Consider the following 26,560-nt stretch of genomic DNA (forward strand, 5'->3'; position numbering starts at 1 on the left):
CACAGACACATTCAGTGATTCCAAATGGGGTCGCAAATGACCTGCCTCATCAATATTCATGAGGCAGGTCGCAATTTGTTACCCATTGGGAATGGCCTGCACTCACAGGGATGGTGGCCTGTTGGGTTCAGCAGACCATCGTGTCTGGGATTGATTTTTAATCAAAGCCATTTTTAAAAAAATGCAACCTGTTTTCCTTCGCGGAAAACGGATGCATTTAAAAAAGAAAAATTAAAAGTTTCCTTTTCATGGCACCCACATTCACATAGGGGAAGAAGTTTCTTGGGGACCCCTTCCAGTTTGGGAATGGGTTACTGCCTCCTTCACGAAGTCAGTAAAGTATGAATGTTTTGCGACCACATTCTGGTCGCAAAACATTCATACATGTCCCTCTGATTCACTATTAGAAAGGGACACCCTTGGCACGCCCCTTCCTAATAGTGATTCGCAAACCTTATTTTGCAAGTCCGTAATAGGTTACCGGCTCGCAAAATAGTACATGCCAGAAGCCGTTTTAGAAGTCACAAATGGCCTGATTCTCCGTTTGCAACTGCGAAAACAGTCGTACATCTGGCCCTTTGTGACTGTTTCTTTTAACAAGTTATTTCGGCGAGACAATCCAAAACTTCTTTCATCTGCTAAGTGTGCCTTACATCTGCAGTTTCACATTTCAAACAGTTGTGCACCCCATGATGTCCTAGAAAGTAAAAAGTAGTATAATAATAACTGGTGAAAAAAGATGTTTACATATCTCCATTTGCAAAACATCAGATTGAATACATGAACATGTGACTCCACATCTTAGTGCAACCACCCAAGCCCAACATTTTATTCAAAAGTTTAATATTTTAAATACTCTGTCAGTTATGTCACTTTATGACTGAAAATATAAATCTTATAATTTAACGATTTGACAATTTACACTTATTTAAATAGAATAGACAATTAGTAGTACTTTTACAGTGTTTATAAACAAAAAGGCCAGTGTTTACTAGCAAAATAGGATTCAAACTTTCTATTACATGATGTGCAAAAACAGTGCTGATAAAATATGGCGTGAATCCCAGAATGGTTCCCAGCGTGGGGCAGTTAAGTGGCACGATGCAATGATGCTAAGAAGTCCAGGCATTGCACTGGCTTTTATCACTACCATACAACTTATCTCTAGCAGCAGGATTATTCCATTATTACTGTACAACTCTCAAGTTTATTCTCGTGATGTAAAAAAAAAAACGAAAACACCATCTGAGCTTGAATCCTGTGTCTCCGGCGCTGCGCCAGAACCGTGACACTCTTCTGCAAGCTTCCTGCTTCCAGGAACTCGTAAGTGGCACCACAATATGCCAACTCTACTTGGCAAAGTTCTCCTCAAAATGTCTGCAGGCAACACAACGCTGTATGTAGCAATTCAACAGTAAGAAGGCCGCTCTCGGAGTATATTCCTTTACACAGCTGACAGATTTTCAGTCTGCATTTTCACTTCCGAAAGAATTCTTGAAGGATTTCCTCAGCTAGGAGAAAGGAAATGGAATAAAACACTCAGTGAAGTAAAAGAACAAATGATGCAGGGAACAAAGAGCGATGTCGATATAACAAGGACATCAATGCAGCACAGCATCTGCTTTTCAATAATGTGCAATACATTTTCATAATCATAATGTGCAATACATTTTCATAATCATTTAAACCACCAACTGTGTTCATGTTGTGAAGGCTTTCCACCTCAGAGTCAGGAGAGAAGCTGTGGGTAAACATACTTACAATGAGGGGCACAGATCCCTTATCATGAACACATTGTCCCCCTTTGTATGCATCGGGTGCAGGTTGGAACTACATGCCCTTTTTTAAAGAAATCAGTCTGTCCAAAGGAAATGCACTAATGTAGTAATTGTGACTTATCACATGCATGTTTACACTCGTGGACTTACTAAAATAGCGTATGCACTGTTGACAGGACAGATTCTTGAAAAATGGGTGCCTGTCTGTGTTCTGGGCCTGTGCACAAGTGCAGGTGTGGTTCTTGATATGGCTGCTATGCTGCCAAATATAACAGTGTGATATGGCTGCCAAGCTGAAATATATAATAGTGCGGAACCTGTGGAAAAAGCTCTCAGTGTGGGCTTTGGAGCAGGCCACGATCAAATACACATACCCAAGGAGGGGCTGCTGAGGTGAACGTGCACATGGAAACTTGAACAGGGAAATCAGGGAAGCTTGATGGGCCTGACCTGGCACACTTTCTGATTGGGGGACATCCTTTGACAGAGGTGCTGGATTTATATTGCACAGGCAACTGTCTACATTTATACCCCATGAAAGAACCTACAATATGTCATGTAAAAGCAAAGAATAAGAACCTTGTAAGCAGCTGACCTCTCTGAGGGCCACCAGACACCATTTCCTAGGTGAGAGGTGAGGAACAGGTAGAGACCTAGACAAAGGGAAGATTTAGTAATAATACAGAAGAGGGGCTGCAGACGTAGAGCAATGTGTGAAAAAAGACATTGATTCAATAAATAACAATAGTTTAGCACGATCCCTACGTTTTTGGTCTCCATTTCAGGAGGAGAATTCAACAGGACCGGACAAGGGAGGTCTTACAGAACGTCTGGTGTCCCCCCCCTTCCACAGCCCAGCTAGGGTACGCTGTCCAACAAGCCAGCTAGGACTGTGCTTAGGTATGATGATTTTAAAAGCTGATAAAAAATTTTTTGGTACACCAAAATATATGGAAGGGAACACGTGGAAACCTTTTTAAATGTTCTTAACTGTTTTTATTATGTATATATGTAAACTTTTATGATTCTAAGAATCGAATAAAGTTATTTGAACTGAATTGACTGTGCTGCCTGGCTTAGTGTCCCGGAACACCTTTCATTCACCTATTGAAAGGAGGTGTCCATGAGCTGCATAAGGTTAAGTGCAGTGGTAAATCCCAAATCTATAGTGCGGGTAAAACTGCTGTTTTGTGATGATGCTCAGGTCAATAGATTAACTCAGACTCTGAACCCCAGTAAAACATTTATGTCTGGATACCACTACATTTTTCGAACCTTCTGAATACTCTTCGTACTGTTTTACAGTTTATTGAAATTCACCAAGATTCTGTCCTTCTGGGGGTGAATACTCTGTCAGACGATCAAAAACATGTTGGTCTTCCACACCCAGATACTAATAAAATAGGATTCTTCTTCTATCAGATACAAGGTTTTGAGCATCAATGGCTCATAGATATGTATTTTGCATACAGTGTGAATGGGACCTTAGAAAGTAAGGACAAGATGATTCTGACAACAGAATAAGACCATTTAGTTACGGGGCAGTGCATATTAAGTCCTGATAAAAGCCAGAACATTTAGAGGGCATTAGAAAGTGCTGAACATGTTGACAAAATTTAGAGTGTAGGGAAAGTAATCCCCCTCCCACCATAAAAAATATTACTGAGTTTCTAACCATACCAAAGGCCCTCAAAAATAAAGGAAACTGGGGTGGCCTTTAGGTATTTTTATCTATAGTTGTAGACCCCGTTTGGAAAAATATCCAAAGTGCTCCCAGGAATATGGTTGACCCCACCCTTGTTTGTAGGGACCAATGCGAGACCCAGTGATGAAGCAAGGACACCAATAGGGTGTGTGGGGACCCTAAAAACCTTTTTTGTTCTCTTTTCCAGTGGTCTCGGCATCAACTGAGCTATGGCTTGGTACCAAGGATTGTAGGATACCTTTTGCAATTTCAGACCACCTCTTTAACCACTTTACTAATTGCTTTACAAATGTCACAAATCACAATGGCACACATGCATCAGTCTACTGATTATATTGTAAGTACTAGAAGACTTGAAGGCAAACACCATATAAAGTCTTACATTCTGCAAGAAAGTGCTAAAATCTCCTTTCTTCTGCTGATTTGGGATCTTTGTTTCCTTTTGAGGCACCATAGGTTTCTGCATTTCCTCTTGTTGAGCAACAGACAAAGAACACTCAGTTGCTATGGACTGCGGATATTGCGTGGCTCCCAAGACATTGACAGGCGCAACTGGATTTTGACCCTTTACTTGTTCCTTCCAATCAGTGTGTTCAAGTTCTGAATGGAGTTTTGCTTGCTCTTCCAATAATTGGTTAAGTTGCTGGAGAAGAGAAAGTGAAGACGGTCAGTGGAATGATGTACAGACAATATTTTGAAGACAATAGGATTCTGGAGCATATAAAGGTGATATCTCGACACCACGTAACACATCAATGTAATTCAGGTAAACAAAAACAAAATGTATTGGCATTAAATATATACCATGCAGTTACTGAAGTCCACATCCTTTTTTGGGGGGTTAATAAAAAATTAATAATATGCCCTAATGATATCCTTTTATCTAAATTTAGAAAAACTGGAATGAGATAATAAATCGTTTAACACAAAAGTAAAATACCTGCAAGTTAGTTATAAACCAGGGCCCATATTGATCAAGGTTCTGCGTCGCCCTTGCACCATGCAAGGGGATGCAAGGGCGATGCAAATTCGAAATGAGATTAGTCAAGCCACACAAGGCCACCTTGAGTTGCTCCATAAGTCTAGGGTAACACAATGCATCGCAAATCACTACCTTGCGTTACACTATGGCAGGAAGCCATTCCGTGGGTGCTTAAACGCATTCACCCATGGATTCTGATGCATTCCCACATTAAACAAGACTGGTAGACCTGGGAATGCATCAGAATTGTATGCCTCCCCACCAGAGGCGCAATGAGGAGAAATAAAAAAATTTCTCCTCGTTGTTTCCTCTTTCTATGTGTGCTCCATTTTCTAGCACACTTAGAAAAAGGGAAATGCTTTACGGATTGTTTTGGTGTAGGACGGTGCCCCTTCCTGCACAAAAACAATCCTGCCTACAATGCAGGAACCCTCGCACCATGGCGCAAGGGTGCCTGCATTGGCACTAGGCAGCAGTTTGTGAATCAGAGCAGGCAGAGAGAACAAATGTGCTTTATAATGTTATATAAGGCGCGTTCCTGCCCTCTCCCTTTCACGTAAAACAGCGCAGCTTGCTGCTTTGTGTGACATATTGATTAATATGGACTCGGGAGTATTAGAGATTTGCGCTCAAACAACAGAAATAATAAATTATTACATCTGCCTTCACCTAAAAATCAGAACTAGACATAGATATAAAAATAAATCCACACTTAGGGCCTTCTTACCGTCGCAGTGGAGCAGCAGTGGCGGTCTACCGAGGTTAAGACTTTCAAAGTCGTACCGGTGGTGGACCACCACCTGCGTCAGGGTACAGCAGTTCCCTGGTGATGGTGGAGCTGCGCCACAATGTAACATGCTTAGCTGGACTGGCGTAGTCCCGCTGGGCATATTACTTGTTCCTGCACCGCAAGCATTTCATGGCAGGAACCCCGCCATGAAAAGGCTGGTGGTGCAGAAACAAAGGGGGCCCCCATGCCCCTCTGCTGCTGGGATGCAATCTGGTGGACACAACATGTGCCCTACTGTATGCTTGCATCCCAAATTCCAGCACGACATGGACGTTACCATCCATGTCGTGCTGGAACATTTCTACTGTTCCCATTGTGGTGCCTGTTTTTCTGGCTCGCCATGGGAAAGGTAAAGGAACAGCTGCCCTACACGAGTTCAAATCGTAATATGGCGGTCAGTCCTTGCACAGTTTTGGCGCAGCCGTGCCTGCTCAGAGCTGGGGCATCTGCCTCACAGTCTAAATCAGGCCCCTACCTTTTTCCATTATCAAGAAATTTCTGTTTATAGAATGTGTTAGCATAAAGTTGCCAATGATAAGCTAGGCAGTTTTTCCATTCTAGTTTCTTGATTTGAGCCACAACTCTTGAATTCTAGGGGTGCATAGCATCCATCCAAGCAATGTCTTTTCGAGTAATACTTTTCATGACTAAGAAAAGCTTCTAGGATAATAGTACAGGACTGGAAACAGTGTCCATAATAACTTTGAAGGTGGTGGGCAACCTAAACAGATCCCTGAAGCACTAGGGTATCTCCACAGTTACACTTTTCTCTAAGCATTTCTTCACCAGCATAGATTTTAATAGTACCAGAAATTAAGCAATTTTTAAAAATAAAACCCTATACCTAAATGCCTATGGCGTAGATATGATTATCTGATTATGTTAGAGATATTACTGCTTCTTTTAGCTCCCTTAATAATCTAGATCTGTCTGTCACACAATTTCTATATTTGGAATACTAATCTTTGAGACCTTATGTTCTTTGGCTCTTCATTGTCTGTATTGTGATTAGTTTTTCATGTACAACCCTCCCCCAACACCCATATCATGTTAATCGCTGAAGCTTGGCCATGCTCGCAGAATTAGTACCAAGGACATCTAAGAGAGCCATATAGGCCTGCGCTTGTTTATAGCTGATTATGGATGCTGTGGTAAAATGGTACACAGCATACAAGCCATTAGCTTCTTTTCACCTCTACCTAGTTGTCACTGTGTTGATTTGAAGCAAGACAAATGATCAGGGTTGAACAATATATACTTCTTTTTTAAATGCGTACATATATGTATATATGCTTGGTGAATAGCAAGAGGACATAATGAGATTTCCAGGCCCCGAACTTTGTTTTCCTGAAGGTGAAGACTCAACCCGCAATTTGGCCACTAAAAGGACAAATAACATTTGTGGTGTTTTCTAGTGTTTTGGCATTATGATCAAGACTTTGATGCATGTAAATAAGTATAATTACTAAAACTTTACGTTTTACAAATTACCACACAATAAAACCAATAAGAAAACACAACAAATGAAAATATTATTGTCGACTAATGTATCACTAATACAATAAAAACATATCCAGCAGGTGATATAAAATTGATACAAAGAAGAAGATTCTGTCCTAGATGATCCACAAGAAAGATTTAGAAATATTGCCGTCGCCCAGCCGTGGTCCGCACGGGTAACAGCGGTGGGGCCAGGTAAGGGGGGATTTTGAGGGACGATGCAGAGGTAAAATTAAATAAATAATTTTCCCTCTGCATCGTCCCTCGAAATCCCCCTTTACCTGGCCAACCGCCCCACCGCTGTTACCTGCACAGACCGTGGCTGCTGTCGTCCCTAAGCTCGGTGACACTGACTGTTAATGGCAGTGGCCAAGCCTGCAAATGACTGATCTGAAAGTGTCCAGCATTAGGATTTCAGGTCACCTGATATCTTCAGTCAGTCAGTAAAAACTTTATTTCAGCCCAAAGCCATAAAAGTGCTTACATTTTAAAAAGAAATTACAGATACAATATATTTACAAGCCATTTACATCCTTACATGACAGGCCTCTCCATAGCAACACGATCAAAGGATCCCTAAAAACTACTAAGTTAAAAGAATAAAAGGATGTTAAATCTATCATTAATAATAGATACAAGAAGATTTACAATAGAGAAAATGATATTTTCACTTATTCAGTGAGGTGTGTCAGAAACCCAATCATATGGCTTTGGGTGTAAGCCTTGTGATCTACTACCTCAGGCTGGTCTCAGCAAGAATGCAATGCACACGTTTAGGCATTAGTGTGATTTGATCAAATGACTTAGCACAAGAAAGCAACGTGGCTTCAAACTGTAGCAATGATTGAGGAGGGGGAGATGCATTTCTTTACAAAAAGCACTTTACAAGGGTCTTTCTATGTAACTATAACCTTAAGACAGGGTCCAGTGTGAAGTCCAGTGAATGCGCCTACAGGGCTCAGACAGGACACCTAACTGTTTTAACTGATTTTTTCCATACATAGCTGTACAAAACATGTTTTTATTAATTCACTTTTATTTACTGCTGGGCCAACCCCTCAGTGGAAACAACTATAACCATCATGTTGATGAACAGAGAAGTGGCCTCATCCAAGAAAACTTCCTCCATGTTGCACGTTTTAAACATCATGGCATTTTGTATGATCTGGGCATGTCACTTTTGACTTCGAAACCCTAATTGTTTAAAATTATTTTTAGGGAGGAGCAGATTTCTGTTATGCATTTTTTTCAATTGAGCCAGGCATATTAAGATGTATCATTAGTCCCGCAGTTCCTTCTGACTGCAGATCAGGACCAGGCTGACCTCATAATGTCAGACATCACATACATGCATTTATCGGGAAAGTGGAAGAGTATATCCAGATGACACTGAATGTATAGTTACTTGGACCAAAAGTAGAAAATGTCATAGGCATTTTTCTTGTATGATATGCACCGCAAAGAAAGGAATTAATCCATATGTGAGCTGTGCATGATATTCTCAGGTGCAACAAAGTTGATGATCTAGACTTATTTGTGAGGATGATCGTTGTTATCAAAGGACTTAAGATGGAATTTGATTAACGTTATTTTTATTATGTTCCTCTCAGTGGTCCGGGGCCTGATTGCTTTGACTATGCATATCTAGTTGATACCCACACCATCAATAGAGATGATGTTATCATCTTCAAATATTTTGCATATTTTGTGCATGAAACATTATTTCATTGAAACATGGACTTTGTCCAATGTTTGTTTCAGACTAATTTCCTTACCACCAGCCAATTCGTTTCTATGCATGTCAGACATACAAAGACTTCCCCAAGCCTCACTGCTAAGCTTTACAGGAATCCTCTTAAAAAAAGGTTGTTAAAACCTGAATATTCCAATTGCACTCAAGGCGCATTATTATTTGCTCCATGCATGTACCAGCTTCAAATTCATCTTTCGTATTAGACATAGAATGTATTTTTAACAAAGCAAAGTGAGTTTTTGTCAGAAACCCAACATTTTTTATTAATCTTTTCATTCTGACTAGAAACAAACTAAACAATATAGCTAATTACTCTCCTAACTATTTAAAATAAACATTTGCCTTATTGAAAAATGCACCTTTAAATGCCAAATGCACCAATATAAACATGCAATGTAAAAAGTGTGTATAAAATGATAATAGACTTTGAAACAGAGCAATAGAGCAGTGGTTCCTAATATGTGGTCCGAAGACTCCGGGGTTCTGTTAGGTCTACTAAGGGGGCTCTTATATTCGAATTAATAACTTAAAATTAATAAAGTATATATAATTAAAGATGCAGAATTTAGAATTTGAAAACTGTTTTAAATTTAATGGTGAATTAAAGAAGATATTTCACTTTTTGAGCATTTACTGTTGGGTATAGTTGTTTTTTGCATTTTTGTGTCTCGTTTTAAAGCTCAAATCATAGAAATTGCTTAGTGCAGAGGTCCTCGGCTTCCAATAATGACTCACTGGTTTCCCCCGATTCAAGTAAGCATTCAGTTGGGGTTCAGAAAAGCCAACCGGTTAAGATCCACTGCCATAGAGTCTTAAAGTACAGCTACAGCATCAATACAATGTGATAACGTGAATCCAATTCAATATATATATTTTTATAAATCATTCTGATTTACATTCATTAATACAAACTATAAAAACAGAAACCTTGAATCTGTGAGTAGTGAGCAGTTAGTATGTGAGAAGCAAGTATTTAAATTTATATAAAAATCACCAGATCAAACAATTCAGTCTAAATAACTCTAACCAAAACGAAAGCAGAAAAAAATACCCCAGCCATATCAATTAGGATCCTTTCCTTACCAATAAAATTCCTTCCTTTGTCTGACGTGATCGGTCATCCAGCTGGAATTCTAACTCAGTAACCTCACGATGAACAGCACGGCGCAGCACTTGAAGTCGCCTCATTTCTTCTCTAGAGCAAACAAGGTACAAAAATGGGTCAATGTAACAATTAGTGAATAATGTGCTCCAGAACACCTCTATGAGACTGGTCGAATCAGGCAGAGTATAATTTCATGTGGAATTCCATTATGCATGATCACCAGGAGCCTGGTGTGTTCACACCTGGTTTTCCCGAATGCAAGAACGCCAGACTAAATTTTACGAACAGCGAACCATCTGAAAAATCTCTGTAGAGTACACGGCTCAACAAAAGCCAAGCCTCATTCCCTGGACCCTGCCAATCTTTTGCCACATTAAAATTTACTCTCCTCGGTATCAGTATTTATCGTATGCGGTATTACAGCACAACAACATGCTTAACTCATATTGTGACCCAAAGAGACTTTTCTTGGCAACTTAACTTTTTAAAGTTGACATGGGCGACAAGACAATTGACATTTTCCCCTTTTTCGGCAAATATAGTATTTTTGAAGATCAGTGATTGGATTGAAATATCAAATCATCCTAGAAATGGACACTCTCCAATCTATTCCCTTAAATTATACTTGATAGATTTTCGTTTTGCTTGCTAAGGTTACAAAGTATGTTAGAAGTTGTCCTTCGCTGGCCTCACATACAAGAAGACATAAAAAAAAAGTGGGGGAGAAAGTATCAACACTGACAGCCATGAGGGCGCCGGCTGAAACATCATGGAGCTGCATGGTCGACTACACCAAACTCCTGGTTCCCTTTGAGAAGAGGTATCTGTGCATAATTCTACTACTTAAATTTGTTCTACCTTTTATGGAGTTGAGCTCACTAATTACAAAAAATATATATAAACACTACCACTGTAGGTATATTTCAAAAGGAGGTATTTACTTTGTTTCCTAATATTATGCACGCATTGTTTTTACAACTCTTTCTGTTTTTTTCTTCTTGCTGTAACTTATCAGCATCTGCAGTTCATACCTCATTTAGAAGTATTGTTATGAACCTTTTTTACAAGACTCCAATTGAGGTTCTTTGGATGACAGAATTTATTAAAATAAACTAATTCAATGGAGTTCAGTCTTGAAAATGTGCTATCTGGATCAAATTTAAAAACTTAGATTTTAGGGGTACGTGCAAACCATATGAAACCAAGTTTGTTGGGGTGAAACTAAAGATCACTGTGGTTTCAATTGTGCTACCAAAAATCTTGTTAAAGTTGAAAATCATATGTATGTATGTGCAGTGGTGCTGGAACATTTTTTCAGAATGGGGTTGTTGGCGTTTGGCTTAACAGCACTATAGTCATATGGGTTGAAAATATTAATTGCAAGTGTATCAAAGCAGCCAAGCTCATTCAGTAAGAGGGTGGGCGACTGTAGTGAAGTGGTGAATTTTAGAGAACATTATACAAATATATGGATAAAATGTGGTAGGTGTCATTTCTAAAGAGCACATTTCTCAGTCAAAATAGCCTTTGTGTAATTAAGAGGCTTATTTAGGGTTTGGCGACTGGCCAACCGTCAAGCCAGTATGGTGGAGGTGATATGATAACCCCTTAGCAGATCTTGGGTCACTATATCTCAGTTTGCCTGGTGGAGATGGTGCCTTTAGATGAGCTTCTATCGAGCAATTGTCTTTTTTGACTTATTCTGATTTTTGGATTTTATATTATGAACTCTGCTGAACTTTAAAAATATATTTAACTGGTGTAGTCACAGACTCTTTAATTGTCTTCTTCAGATGTTTGGAAAAAGGCTACAGACACAATATATGCTGAATTAAAATAACAAGTTGATACAAAAATTACGAAATGAAAGAAAATGCTTATTAACATGAGCTACACCAGGCTGCATTGCTGTGATTGCCACCATTAATCTAAAATCTAACATACTGTAATTACCTTCCTTCATCTGTAAAATCACTTGGTAGCAGAGTTTGCTGTTCAAACAGAAGTTGTTCAGTTTCCACAAGCTGCTCACGAAACTTCTGGCATGACTTTTTCATAGTTTCCATTTCATGCACTGTACACTATGGAACACAAACAAATTGCTGATCATCAATTTACAGATTTATCTAGACACAAAAGGAAGTAGTTTAATACTCTCCGAATTTGGCAATGTTTGCTGACAAATCTCCTGTGCTCTTGATAGGGCGAATAAAATCTGTTTATCTGTCTGTAGTGATGAGAATGCCCTGGTTTAAGGATGGATGTGTGAAATACAATACAGATGACAAACCTCACACTCTTTAAAAAGGTTGAACTGTGAACCTTTTGTTTCCATAAAAATTGTTCTAACAGCATTGGCCAACAAAATATAGCTATTGCTGAGATTTATGTTTAGAATTATTGCTTGTGAATTAAACCGAATATGTTTTGTGAAGGCTTTAAACATTTGAAGTAAACTTCACGAACTTTGCAGAGGAGACACTTTGTAACTTCACACTTCGGTACACTGGAAAATTAAATGGCACATTTTTGGTGCACAAATTATTCTATTTCATCATTATGCGCATGTCTAAACCCTTCGAGATTTTCAGTCTCGAGGAACATATATTATGCAACAGCAAGGTGAAGCATTTACGTAGGAGAGCACAAACGAAAAGACACAAGCTTTTCATTTATATTTTTACATGGCCTGAAGCAGTTTTTGGAGTTTCTCATAACCTCTATCTTGGATGAATAATATGAATAAACTAGGGACTTTGGTTTGCAATATCGCAGGGCCTGAAATATGTGGTTGGTCTTAAGGTATCCTAAAACCGAATAAAGGAAAAACAACATATTATCCAGATAGCGAGTAAGAAGCAGCCAGTGTCTAGAAAAGAAATATTATAGTTAAAACTTCTAATAAGTAGAAGAGGCAATGAACGTACACAATTATGGAGTATGACCCAATAATTGTAACAATTAAGCAATAAAAGCAGGACATGTGAGTTATGAAACGTTAAGCAACAATGACTGTAAACATGTCAATGGCACAGTAGAGGTTGAAAAAAAAATCTATTTACATGTAGTCGTTTTAAAAAAAAAACGTTCTTAATGCCCGTGTATCAGGCTTTTATTAGCTTCACTTCCCTGAGCCAGCACCTAGCCAGAGATGCTGGGAGATGAAGGAATCAAGGACACAATGGAGTTGAGTCAAAAACTGAATAACCTAAAGTCCAAACAACAGCAGGGTGAAATACAACAGCAACAGTGCCCTAAGTTATATACCACAACAAGCATTGGAAAAACCAATGGGTCTCGCCTTTAATCTTTGCCAAAGCTTTTTGCTAACGCTATTCAGCAACAACAAAAATAAATACAAATGATTATATAACATTTTAAAAGGTGATATCTTTCAGTGCATAACTTCGACCAAGTCCTGTGAAAGTTTATTTTTATTTAGGCGGCATCTTCACCGGTAATCTCCTCTATTCTGCTGAAAGGGTCTGCCTAAGAGAAGACAGGGAGGCATGAGCTGCATAGAAAGTGCTCACACTCATCTCTCTCAGTCAGCCACATGTCTGAGAATAATCCATGTCAGGCAGTGGTTGCCACCTCAAAGACTCTCACTCCTGTTTCTCACAGGCCAAACGTGTTTCATTAGTAGTTCATGTACTTACCGTTCTGTGTATGTTGTAGGTTGCACTGGCCACCATGTCTCAGCCGGATATAAAAGTACCACACCAATTAACATGTTTGCTGTGAAAACTCTTTCTATTATAGGGGTAAATAAGCAGGTGGCGTTCTTCAGAACTGCAGCAAAAAAAGTAAAACTACTCATTGCTGCTTGGATTTAAAGATGCCCTTGAGGAAGAGGATTTGGTGAGTTTTCATAAATTCATTCTATATGTGGCTTATATGAAATTGGAGTATTATTTGAAGGAGGTAAGAACCTATTTAAATAAAAATCACAATCATTGTCATGGTGAACCACTAAACCACTGAGTAAACCTGTGGTTAACCCTCTGGTAGTTTGTCAAAAGGCAGTCAGGCATAGCTTAAAGGCAATGTATAATGTATTTATGATGTACTTTAACAGTAATAAAGTGAAAACACAACTAAATAAACATTCCAAACCAGATCATATTTTAATAAATAAAATGCCACCAAAACAACAAAAATACTATAAGTAGAATAGGAGATATGATTTTTAAAGATTAATGTAAATTAACGCCAAAAAGCACAAAGCGGCAACCATGGGTTTTTAGTCATGCTAGACTGAGTCAAAGTCAAAAGTTAAAGCCAACCATGACAGATTCCTGGTTGGATACAGGGACCAGGTTTGTCTGGGTAGAAAGTTTACTTCTGATTTACAAACGTTTACAGAGAAACAGTGGTTATCGACGGGTTGTCTGTCGAGCAAGTTGCATTCTTCAAGCTGGATCTGAAGCAGGGCTTGATGACAGTAGGCTGCTGAAGAGCAGGATTCCGTGTGGTCACTGATGAAGGTGAGGAAGTTCCAAATAGGTGAAGTCCGTGCCCAGGAAGTCTTTAGCGTTGTTAGACCTGGTACCAATGGCGTGAGTCTCCCTTTCATTTTTCGCTGTTATCTCCTCTGTTTTTGATGTTTTTTCCGGATAGAATCTTTGGACACTGTGTCACTGCTATTCAATGCCACAGTGCAAGTGCTCCCTATTGTAAATTATTGTACTGCATTAGTGACTCCATGATTGGCTTATTTGATTTACCTGTCAGACTCTAGTACAGTACACCAGGCGTGCCCAGGGCCTGTAGATCAAATGCTGCTAGTGGGCTTGCAGCACTGGTTGTGCCACTCAAAGAAGCAGCTTGTAAAGTGTGTCTCAGGCCTGCCATTGCAGAGCCTATGTGCAGTCCAGTACTGCCATGTCAACTTGGTAAGTGCAGCCACGTACCAGTCCATAAACCTTCCCTTTTCTACATTTTAGCCACCCCTAAGGTAGGCCCTAAGGCAGGGTGCATTGTATATGAAAGGTAGGACATGCCCTGGTGTGTGTGGCATGTCCTGATAGTGAACTACAGCCAATTTCGTTTTTCACTATTGCAAGGCTACATGTCCCCATAGGCCAGAATGGGCAGTTTGATTATAACACCTTAAAATCCTAACTGACCCAGGTAACATGGTAGAAAAACAAATTTAGCATGCCTGAACTCAGAATGAAAAAATACATGTAACGTTTTAACATTCTATGTTTGAAAATATCACTTTTAGAAAGTAGGTACGTTCTTGCCTAACCATCCAGCCTGCCTCTGCTAGGTTGTGTATTTCATGTCTGGTTTGTGAGTGACAGGGGCTGGGGTGGCTCCAGGAGGCAGGGTTAGTCAGCACTAGGCTGAATAGACCTATCTGCATTGGGAGTGGTGGGAGAAGTAGCAACTGGGCCTGAATAGTTTGTGTGTATAAAAAGGGGGACCCAGACCCCAGAACTTTAGATCACTTCTGGGCATCAAGACGGACCTTTTGCCAAGGAGAAAGACCAGAGAATCTACAGGAGATTTTGACTGCCCCTGTGCCAGTATGTAATTGCTGAGGTTGGCCTGCAGTGGTTTCTTTAATGCCAAGGAAAGGAGAAAGACTTTTATTTGCAACTTTCATCATCTTGAAGAAGAATCTCCAAGGTCTTGAACTGTGATTGCCTCCTGCTGAAGTCTCAGGGATACAAGACTTCACCACCAGCTCCCCCTGAATTTCCTGGCTGGGAAATTCTATCTGCAGAAGCCTGCGTGTTCTTGGGAGCTGGAAGCGCGACTCAACAATAAGAAGCGTGTCGCATCTGCAGCTGTTGCTGTCGCATCATCGGAGAAGTATGTCGCCACCGCAAGGGTCGCCATCGCATCACCAGAAGAGCGTGTCTCCGTCGCAGCTGTTGATCGTCGCATCCCCAGAGAAGCATGTGGTCACCGCATGGCCACCGGGCGTGCACGCATCTTCTTCACGTCGTGGCATCGCATCAATTTGCGCCATCTTCTCGCATCGTGCCGGATCGTCGCATAGCATCAAGGCGCCATCTTGTTGCATCGCAACCGGAACGCACCACGAGATTGTCGCATCACCTCCTCTCTGGTAAGGAACAGACGCATCGCCTACCTTGCGCAAGCACTGAGGAACAGATGCATCGCCTCCCTCGAAGCATGGAACCAACGCATCGTTCTCCCTGCGAACCTTTTGTTTATCTTGCGTGACACATTCAAAGGTACTTGGTGAGAAACGTGTCGCATTTACCATCTAAAGTGAACTGAGATATATTTACCATCTTAAAGTCATTTCCCTAATACTGTATTGTGGATTTTTGTCGTTTGAGTCTTGTGTTAAGTCTATGTAAAGAATACTTATTTTTATAAAACCTGTGTTGTGTTCATTTGTAGTGTTTTCACTGTATTACTGTTAGTGTTCACAAATGCTTTATACACTGCCTCTGAGATAAGCCTTCCTGCTGGTGCCAAGCTACCACAGGGTTGAGCAGGGGGTTATTTTAGGAGTATAGCCCCCTTACTCTGACTAGAAGCAAGGGTCCCTATTTGGACAAAGGTGCAAGCCATTGCCAACTAGAGATCCCCAGTTCTTACAAACGTCAATCGGACTCTGCTTGGTATTGGCCCCAGAAAGCCTTCTATGTTCAGAATTGAAGATTTTTCTGGAAGTTATATCTCCTTCAGTGGGGCAAATCAGCATGATGAGGCCAACCAGCGATTTGATGTGTGTGGCTTTGACAGCAGCCATGTTTTACTTAGATTCTCTAGCTAACAGTTGGCAAAATGTTTTTAAATCCCACCTCTTGAAGTACTGGGACAGGAGGTGTACACTATAACACCATTCAAAGATTCAGGACCTGGAGCCACCACTTGGAGGCTAGGACTTCCTCCAACAGAGGCCAGCAGCAGTGTCCAGGGCACGTCCAGTTGAAAATGGTCAGCTGGACAGTTGCAGGGAATGAGACCCATGGAAGCTTGTTGTGTCCCTGTACCTCAAACAGGAGGTCAGCCAATTACTTCTGGGGTTCTGGATCCAAAGCAGGCAGGTCTTGCTTTTATTCAGGTTCTTCAGAAAGCAGGGTAGTTATTCTTCTCAATCTTCAAAGGTCCATGAGTGTTGTGAGGCGAGGTCTGTAGGGTCCACATGTATGCCTACTGCTAGGTTGTGGGTGGAGGGCAATTCTTTGTCAATCCCCTAAACAAATACTGGTCAGTTCCTACCCTCCCACTGGGTTTGGAGCCATCCTGACTATACAGACAAAAGGGAAGCAGGCCTAGGTTTGAGCTTCATCTCACCGCAGGGGAGCCATGAGGGTTCAGATGACAGCTGGGCACTGGCAGGAGATCCTTTAGGTTTTAGGAAGGTACATTACAATTCCCTAATAGTGTAATTTCCGAAGTAGACATATAGATTAGTTCTTGACCACTACGTTGGATTTTACATTACTATTAAAATGAGTCATTGGGATATTTTTCTAGCTATTCCGAAACTGAATTTAGCATGTATTACATGATATAGTGTAAACCAGTCTAAAACTATGGGAGAGCCAGCTACACCAGAGTGAAAAATTAATTTGGAGGTTTTTTCAATCCTTGGACAGGTATACTATCAATTATGCATGCCCTATATTTAAATACAATACACTCTACCTTATGGGCATTTAGGCCTACCTTAAGAATGACTTATAAGTATTAGAAAGGAAGGTTTAGCCCAGGCAAAATGTTTATTTTACCAAGTCGAAATGCTAGTTTAAAACTGCACTACAGACTGCAGTGGTCATCCTGGAGGTATGTGTTACAGTGCTACTTTAGTGGGTGGAAGCCCACTAGCAGCACTTAATATACCAGCCCTGGGTACAGACAGTACTATATAGTCAGGATTTACAAGTAAATTAAATGTGTCAATACGGTGTATGTTAGTTTTACCATGTTTAAAAGGAGAGCACAGGCGCTTTATAGGTGGGTGACAGGGGTAAAGTGCACAGAAGTGTATGGGCAACAAAAAAGGGGTTCAGCAACATAAAGCAAACATCTGGGGGGATACCATACAAAGGATGGGCATTTCTAACATGGCTTCATAACAAAATCCACGATCAAGAGTTGAGGTAAACTGTCTTTACTATGGAGAGGACAGACACACATGTAACACTACACACTTTATTGGAGTAAGCTGATATCTGCACCAGGACATTACATATATTTGTTTCTGCAAAGGCAGCTCATTCATAACCCCCTAAATGTGTTTAGCTTTGTTAATTGCATTCAGCCAAACAATTGTATGAAGCATTTCACATTAACAAATCATAAGTTATGTGTAATCAAATCCACTACAGCACACAGGTTTTATGTGTTACATATACACAAGACATGGAAAATCTATGAAAAAAATATTTGCCTCCTGGCCTATGGTTTGCATTTTTTGCATTGGAGGAGTCGCTAAAAGCAAATCAGACAATTGAGCTGAAAACATAATTGCAGCGAATATTTATACTTTTTTTCAATCAACTGGGGCAAGGATGAGTGCACACAATTGAGCAAAGGAAAACAATATAATAGCCAAAGTGAGATTGAAGTAGAAATGTTCAAGCAGTAACATGTCTCCCCTCCCCACCCTGTCTTTGATCTTGGGCAGTTGTTTGAGGTGTTTAAATACAAAATCCACTAATAAAATCCCAAGCTTCCCACAAATAAAAGCCCAAGCTAAGAAGAATTGGGAGAGGCAGGGGGAGGAACATTCTCAATGCTTGCACATAAGGGTACTCCATAGTTGGGGTGGAGATACCTTGTGGTTAAGTATAGGGTGAAAGAAATGTTAATTACACTTTGGAAAAAAAACTGTAAAAATATTTCTTGTAAATTAATGTTATATATTTATTTGAAATGTAAAACAAAACAAAGAATACCACAGCACTATTGACTTTATTTTGAAATAAATCTTTAAATAATTGAATTACATTACATTGAATTTACATTCTTTTTCCGAAGTTTACATTTAAAAAAATCCCCCAAAAAGGGAAAACATTTTTCATTATGTATTAAACATTATTAAAAGTTATCCATTTAATTAATTAAAAGCACTAATTATATTTTAATAAAAAATTATTCTGATTCAATAAAGGTTACTAAAATAAATATGTTATATTTTTAGATAAACTTGTTAATATCACATTAAATGTATTTACTTTTTAACTAGTTTAAATAAATAAATTACATATAGCAATATTTGAAGCAGGTATTTATTGTAAGTATGTACCTTTATTATTCCCTGTGGAAGGGTGTTGCAGTACCAGTCGTTGGCCATGTGTGGTGCTGGACTTACTCCAGCTCTGAGCTAGTACATTTAAGACGCCAATTTGATCAGGTGTAAACCTTGCATTAGACCCCCAGATATCAAACGATTCAAAGCAGTTTAAACCAGCTATAAAATTACAGATTTCTGCAGACAGGATTGCAAAAGAGAAATTACCTTGAATTTGATGATTTCCGTGCTAGCATCCTGTGTGTAATATCTATAAATTTAGTAAATCAGGTAAGAGCATGGGAATACTCACGTCACAAACAAAAATAATGGCAAGAAGGCATGTGTGAGTGCCAGACTGTATACAAATGTTCCGTAGAAGGAGTCTGCGCTCCACAATTAAGAATTAACAGGTGCGTAGCGGGTACACCACTGATTCCGGATGATAAGAACATACACAACATGTTTGCAGCACAGGCCACCGACCCATTTCGGCAGAAAATCAAGGGATGGGAGGCCAAGCCAAACGGAGTTGTGGTAGTCTAGTTGTTTAATAAGCTTTAATAGGTTCAGCCTGATAGCCCTGCAATTGATGACTTCTATGAGAATTTATTACCAGCCAGGCATGACTTCTTTTAATGAAACTGGTTTTATATGTATCAAAGGAAATGTAGTTTAGAACTTTGATAACATCTTCTTGAAGAGCATGTGTTATGTGCTGCTTCCGTAGATCCTCGACTTCTTCCAGTTATTGACTGGTATTCAAAGCATTAGACCAGTCATTATTCTTTTTGCCATTTCCTTCAAAATAAACGACTCAGTGTTGTACATTGTACAAGTCTTATTGTATGTGCATATTTAAAACAGCAGCTGTCTCCGCCAGTTGTTGTTCGATTAGGCTGAATTCATGCCTGCTCTTTGCTAGGAATTGATTTTGGGGAAAGTTAGATAGGGAACGGTAGAGTTTAATTTGAGTATTATTTAAAAAGGTGCCAAATGTGTCCAGAAATGCATCAGGATGATAAGCTTTTGGTTTTAGAGCATAAAGGTGCTGGAGATGCCCTCTACGATTATGTAGCCACACCCCCAAGTACTTGTCTTTATTGCTTTTGGGTCAAAAGATTACCAGGTTTGTTTTTTCGAAGGTCACCATCATTTCATATAATTTACAGTAGTTGTTAAGAGTATCTATTAATCTATGTAGGCCAACCCCAGTTTAATTCAGGAGTAACCACATTATCAACATTATCACCATAGTGCAGAAATATATAATGTTCTGAGAACCTATTATTGCTGAATGTGTATTGGCTGCATCCAAATGAAGACTTAAGCCCACAATATAAAGAATAAATAGCATTGGTGCTAGGACGCAGCCTTGCTTAAAGCCTCTTTAACTGGGTATTTTCTTCGAATTCCTCTGGTTATCAATGAGCCTGACCTGAACCCAAGTATTTGAGTTTAAGAGGTGAATATCACGTGAAAGATTATTTGATATGTGCTAAAATCAAGAAAGCTAGAGTGTATTAACTGACCATTGTTGATTTTCTTTCCACCCGCCATTGACAGGTCATCGAATTTATCTGTAGTGATGGCTAGAGGTGTGATGCCAAATTGGTTGAAAGGATTGAGGTTTTTATTTCATGTCCAGGATTCAAAGTCCTCCAATGTTAAAGAGGCAAGGTATTTAGATTCCATGTCCAACAGGGCTATCAGACGGCAACTGTTGGGAGAAACCATAGGCCCCTGTTTAGAATTAGGCTGTATGACAGATCTGCATCAAGAGGGTGGGATTGAATTCTATGTTAAGCAGCATCCAAACAAGCACTCAAAAGCCCATGCCTAAAACTCTACGTCATTCAATAGCTATTGGGGTACCGTTAGGCATTAGAGCTCTGTCCACGCTTTTCATGACACACTTTTAATTCATTCAGCACAACATTGTAGGATTGTTGAATTGTCTCCTTTCTGGGCGCTTAGTGGTTCTGGCTAGTTACCTGAGGCGTCCTCATGAAGTGAGGTAATGTGTCCTAATGAGGCTTTGTAATGCACTCTATTTTCTTGTGCCAATCATGACCCTCTCTGTACGTGGTTGATGATCAGCCAGAACTCCTTTTGGTTTTTGTTGAAGCAAGCAGTGTAAAGTTCTATTCATTTACAGTCTTCAAAGTTTCTTTTTGCCTCCTAGAATGCTTTTCTATATATTTTTCAGAGCTAATTTACTTTGATCAAGCAGGCTTGTTGGGCAACAGAATTTATCAATGCTCGCGTTTCTCTGTTCAAAAACTTCTTCTGTGCCCTGAAGTCTTTTGAGAACCATTAGTTGGAACGTAGGATTTTAGTTTTTTTGTGTCATGACCCAATGACAGCCGGGGAGGCTCCTCCACTAGGGCAGGGAGCATCGCCCCAATGCTTTCTCGCAGTGCGAGAAGCAGAAACATTAAATGGTAATAACTACCATTTTATGTTTGCACTTCGAGGAAGCAGAAGTGTTTGGTTGCGGGCGGGTGGGCGTAGCTGCTCTGCGAGCAGGGGAGGAGTGGTGTGCCCACTCATAAGGGCTCAATGACTGTTTGGTTGGCCCTCTGGGGCTACTCAAACCAGTCATGTGCACTCTGCCCTTTCTCCATGCAGCCTACATGGAGAACACAGCCCCTGCCATCCCCACCAATCACAACACTGCCATTGCACCGTTGTGATTGGCTTAGGGGAGGGGAGGGAGGCTGGCTGCTTCCTGTTCCTGCCCGGGGGCAGGAGAGCAGGAGTAGGCGCAGAGAAAACGTGGAACCCAGCTTACGGACAGGTACGTTTTTCAAAAATAATTAACGTAACCCCCCCTCCCCACGTGACCCTCCACGTGCTACTCCCTGCCCCCCACCCGTGATTAATGCGGGGCATGAATGAATGTCAGCAAGCCTGCTTAGAAGCTGTTTTTTTCACCCTATCCCATGCTAATAGAGGATTTAGTTCACACAGTTTCTTTATTCTTCTTATACTTGGCAATAGCTGTTGTGTGTTGAATTTCATTTTTCTCCAGTAGTCTTGGTTGTGGTACAATCCCACGAGGTGGAGGAAGGATAGGGATCTAATGAAACTATCAATAATGAACATCTTAGGAAGGTGATTGCTTTCACACCATTTCTTAAAGTAAAAAGAATTAATCTTATTAAAGATAGCTGTGGAAGCAAAAGTGTAGTCAAGCACAGCTAGCTTTTAATTCGAGATGTGTGTGTGACATAGGCTAATCGTTGACATAATGCCCACTTAAGGCACAAAGATCCATATATTCAAAGTCCCACTGTTGTAAATTAAAACGTCGATGTAATTAAGCATTCACTAAAGACATGAATTCCCCTTTAGGACCAAGTCTCTTTCGTTATGTTGACTAAAATCTGGACTCCATTTTGTATTGTCATGTCTCCACGTGCTCAACACGAGAAGAGTCCTATCTTCGTGTTAGTTGCTCTTGCAATCTGCCTAGTAACAGTCTATAAATAGCTCCTTTGTCCGTCTGGCGCATGCCCAGACTTGACCACATCTGTTATCAGTTAGTCCTTTCTTGACCATGTTTTCGCGGGCTCAAGGAGTGTGTCAGCTCCGCCCATATATCGATTCTGTATCGAAAGTGACCATAAAAGGTAATATTCTTTGCTTCATGTTGTATCCACCCACTTATGAGCCCCTCTGTTGTGTATAAAAGGGGACCGTGTACGCAAGTTCTTTGTGCTACTCTATGCAATACTGAAGGGTGTTGTATGGATTGTAGGACCACCCTTAAGGGTTAATAAACTTTGTCTTTGTACTTTGCAGTTTCCGTGCCAACTTCCTTGTAGATTCCATTTGCAGGAGAGCGAACCCTTGTGTCCTGCGGGCCTAGCTGGGGCCTGTACTCATCAATTGGCGCCCGTCACGTGGGGCTCATCGGCGACTCGGATGCTCGAAGGATTGGTCGTGACGAAGGCGAGGAATTTGGCCGGGGATGTGATCACTGCCAGAGGCGTTTTAGTCCTGGCATCCCGAGGTTTTCTTCCTTCCCTTCCGAGCTGACCATCTGGGTGGCGCCGGTCCTCGACTGAGACCTCTTCTGTCGGTCCTGCCGTGACAGCCGTTTGGGCGAATTTTGGAGCTTGGCAGTTGGAATCTGGACTCTTGATTGGTAAGAACCGTTGTACGGTACTTGCTCCGAGTTTTGGAAGCCTGGTTTGGCTATTTGAGTTTGATTTGTGATGACCGGTCATATCTTGTATTGATTATTGTGAGAATATATGCGTTGCAACACATATAGGCAGGTAATGTGGAGATATTTCTCCAGAGCTGTGTAACTTTGAACGGCACAACGTTTAAGTGCCATTTTTTTTGATAATACTGCATATTTTGCATTATTCTTGAACATGCCTGCTTTTAGCGCACTCCGTAAGTGGTGCTGCTGCTTTGGAAACCGGTTAAACCTCGAGGAATCTGCTCCAGCTCCCCCAGAGGGGACTCCTAATAGGGATATGTATGTGAAGCATGGTCTTTCTTCCATAATGTACAGCACAGTATGGAGGAAATACACCAGAAAGGATCCTGAGTTGCGATGGCCTTTGTATGGGTCGTTTGATATGCGTAAGATTGAGTACGTGGAACAGTGTATGTGTAAACGGCGTGCTCGTCAAGACATGTTTGAATGTGTGCGGTTATGGGTGAAAGAAGTGCGTGAGCGAGAGAAACGTGAGAAAGCGCTGTTTGATAAAGAGCAACGGAAGAATGATCATGTGCGAGCACAGGAAGCGAAGCGTCGGGAGGAAAGAGAACAGGCGGAGAGACAAGAGAAGGAGCGTAGGTTACAAGTGTCGGGTCAATATGCTGTTCGGCAGCCTCTTTATCCTGTCCTTACTAATCTCGATGATGATTTTTTCCTATTAGATCGTTCCCCGCCACCTTATGTAGGTGCGTCTGCTCCGACAGTTCAGGATTCTGGATCAAGTAAAGATAAGAAAGACACGCGATCCATGTTATCTCTTGAGCGCTCGGGTGAGCTTCGGAAACTTTCTTATCGTGCAGTTTCAAATAAGCTGTCGTTTTCAGAGCTGTTACCGGATCTGGAAGGATGGCAGGATAGGGAGAAAGTGTATTTTGCTGCCATTTTCTCTGATGAAGTGGTTGCTGCCTTTCGAAAATATTCGGATGTGTTTGAGCCGCAGGAGATAGTGTCGGATTCTAGAGCACTGCGTAATGGTACTTTCTCTCCCTCCCAGGTGCCTGATGCGGTCCGACGTCTGTTTGTGCTACGGGATGAAATGCTTCGACTGCGGGAAAAAGCGCGCCGGAATAAGGAAGAAGAGAGCTTGATCTTGCAGGCGGACGACCAGCAGCTGTCTTCCCCCCAGTCAGATAAGAGCGACCTAGTGCATGTTAAACCAATGCGAGAGGCGGCACCTTTGTATGTTCCTCCTAAAGGAGCGGGGACTAGTTCGGATATTACCTCTGCCGATGCTAAGGGATATTTTGTGTACAATTGGGTTTATACTCCTTGGCATAGGGCTGATGTCATGGCATTAAAAAATGCATTGCCTGATCCCCGCAAGAATCCAGCGGCCTTCTACGAAGAAGTTGAGGGGGCCCTGAATTCTTGTACTATGACCTTAGCAGATATAGATCTGTTTTTTGGACTTATTTTACCACCAGATATGTGGCGATCTGTGCGGAAGGTGGACGATGTTGCCGCTTTTAAGGCTCGGTGGTCTGAGCTTGAGGATGAAGATAGGGAGAGGAAACCCGCGCAGAAACCACCTCAGATTATCTTAGATCTCCCCGCTGCTATTCTGACTAAGTTGAAGACAATCATCCCCCCTAAAAAGATTGACTGGAATATGTTAGCCTCGTGTAAGCAGAAAGTCGATGAATCAGTTGCAGATTTCTTTACGCGCTTTGAGGAGACGTTTCATGATTTTAGTGGTCAGTCACTTACGGATGATACGGGTCGACACCTCTTTGCTGATAAATATGTGGCGAATTTACTACCGGCGATCGCAGCCCGCCTAAAAGCGTGTGAAAGTTCTTGGTCCACCGCGACCCCGACAGCCCTCCTGACTATAGCTCAGTATTATGAGCGTCAGGAGCAAGAAGCGAAGGGACAGGAGGAGAAGAAATCGAAAGATTTAAAAACAAAGGTGATGTTAGCGCAAGTATATGGTCCGCCCCGTCGGGGTGTCAATAGAGGAAGGGGAGGATTTTATGGTCCTCCCTCGGGCCGATCAGATTTGAATAGGAATCAATGTGCGTATTGTAAGCAATCGGGACACTGGGCCAGAGATTGCCCGGCGTTGCATGCTTCGCGTCAGGGACATAATCAGGGTGGCCCGAGAGGTAGAGGGGGTTTCTCGAATTTTAGAGGGACTTCTAACGATCACACTCGTTTTGATCCCGCCGGGCAGCAACGAGACAGACCTAATGTCTTTGATCGGCACAACCAGTATCAAGTGTCAGGGATTGATCGCTCTGGGTACCATGATTCTCAGCATGCATAGGAATGCGTTGGATGGGGGTTAGAATCAGTTGAGGTGCCGGTTGATCAGAAGAGTCCTTATGTATCAGCTGAGGTTTTGGGTTCTACTGATCAGTTCCTAGTAGATACAGGAGCGACTCGTAGTGCGCTGTCTAAACAATTGGTTCCGAGGGCTCCCCCATCTGGCTTAATGGTTACATCGGTAGGGTTTGATGGTACACTCTCCCGAAGCCCTCTTTCGCGGCCCCTCACATTTCAGGTTGATTCTTTTTCTGCACCCTGTCAGTTTTTGCTTGCCCCGAACACGCCGGACAACATTATGGGTCTTGATACGCTAAAGCACTTCAGAGCTACGATCCGCTGCTCCCCCGCTGGTGTGCGTGTGATATTAAATGATAATCACCCTCGGTCTGAACGGATGTGTGTGGTTGTAGAGGATGCTGTGTTAGCGACCCTCCCTCGTACTTTGTGGGCCACTTCGGATACTGATGTAGGACAGATGGTGATTCCGCCTGTTCACATTAGTGTCCAGGAGGGGGCGGTGTTACCATGCCTCCCACAGTATCGTATTTCCCAGGAGGGGGAGGAAGCTCTTACACAGATTGTGCAGGATTTGATTAAGGTGGGAGTAGTGGAGGAAGTTCCCTACAACGTCTGTAATAGCCCGATTCTACCCATTTTGAAAAAGGATACGGATGCCAAGGTTTATCGGTTTATAATTGATTTGAGAGAAGTAGACAAGATCGTGATACCTCAGTATCCAGTGGTTTCTGATATCACGACGTTGCTTACTTTGGTCCCGCCTACGGCGACTACGTTTTCAGTTATTGATTTGAAAAATGCTTTCTTTTCGATTCCTATTCATCCCGATAGCCGATACCTTTTTGGTTTCACTCTGAATAATAGGTCTTATCGATTTTGTAGAGTCCCTCAGGGCTACACAGAAAGCCCTAGCATTTACAGTCAAGCTTTGAAAAGACAATTGGACTCCTTTGTTTTGCCCGAGGGTGTCGCCCTCATTCAATATGTCGATGACATCTTGTTGGCGGCTGACACTCCGGAGCTGTGTGAGAAGAGTACGTTGTCCTTGCTTTCCTTTTTGGCATCCCACCTTCACAAAGTATCTCGGAAGAAATTGCAGTTCTGTAGACCAAAGGTGACTTATTTGGGTCACCTTTTGTCTAAGGAGGGGCGTGCACTTACACCAGATCGTATCCAAGTAATTTTGGACACG

The 26,560-nt window shown here is 41.3% G+C and overlaps 1 protein-coding gene across 3 annotated transcripts in view; it reads right to left on the reverse strand.

Annotated features, from left to right (window-relative positions):
• Positions 1–725: 725 nt before the first annotated feature.
• Positions 726–26,560, reverse strand: part of ITPRID1 (ITPR interacting domain containing 1) — a 607,194-nt gene continuing 581,359 nt past the window's right edge. For all 3 annotated transcript variants that reach the window (XM_085607528.1, XM_085607527.1, XM_085607529.1), the window contains 4 exons: positions 11,567–11,694; positions 9,592–9,703; positions 3,866–4,126; positions 726–1,511 (listed from right to left, as the gene is read on the reverse strand). In XM_085607528.1, the coding sequence (XP_085463654.1) occupies positions 1,464–1,511; positions 3,866–4,126; positions 9,592–9,703; positions 11,567–11,694 (549 nt within the window). In that variant the 3' untranslated portion in view covers positions 726–1,463. The remainder of the gene's footprint in view (positions 1,512–3,865; positions 4,127–9,591; positions 9,704–11,566; positions 11,695–26,560) is intronic.

The sequence above is a fragment of the Triturus cristatus genome, chromosome 5_2 (assembly GCF_964204655.1).
Source record: "Triturus cristatus chromosome 5_2, aTriCri1.1, whole genome shotgun sequence".
NCBI lineage: Eukaryota > Metazoa > Chordata > Amphibia > Caudata > Salamandridae > Triturus > Triturus cristatus.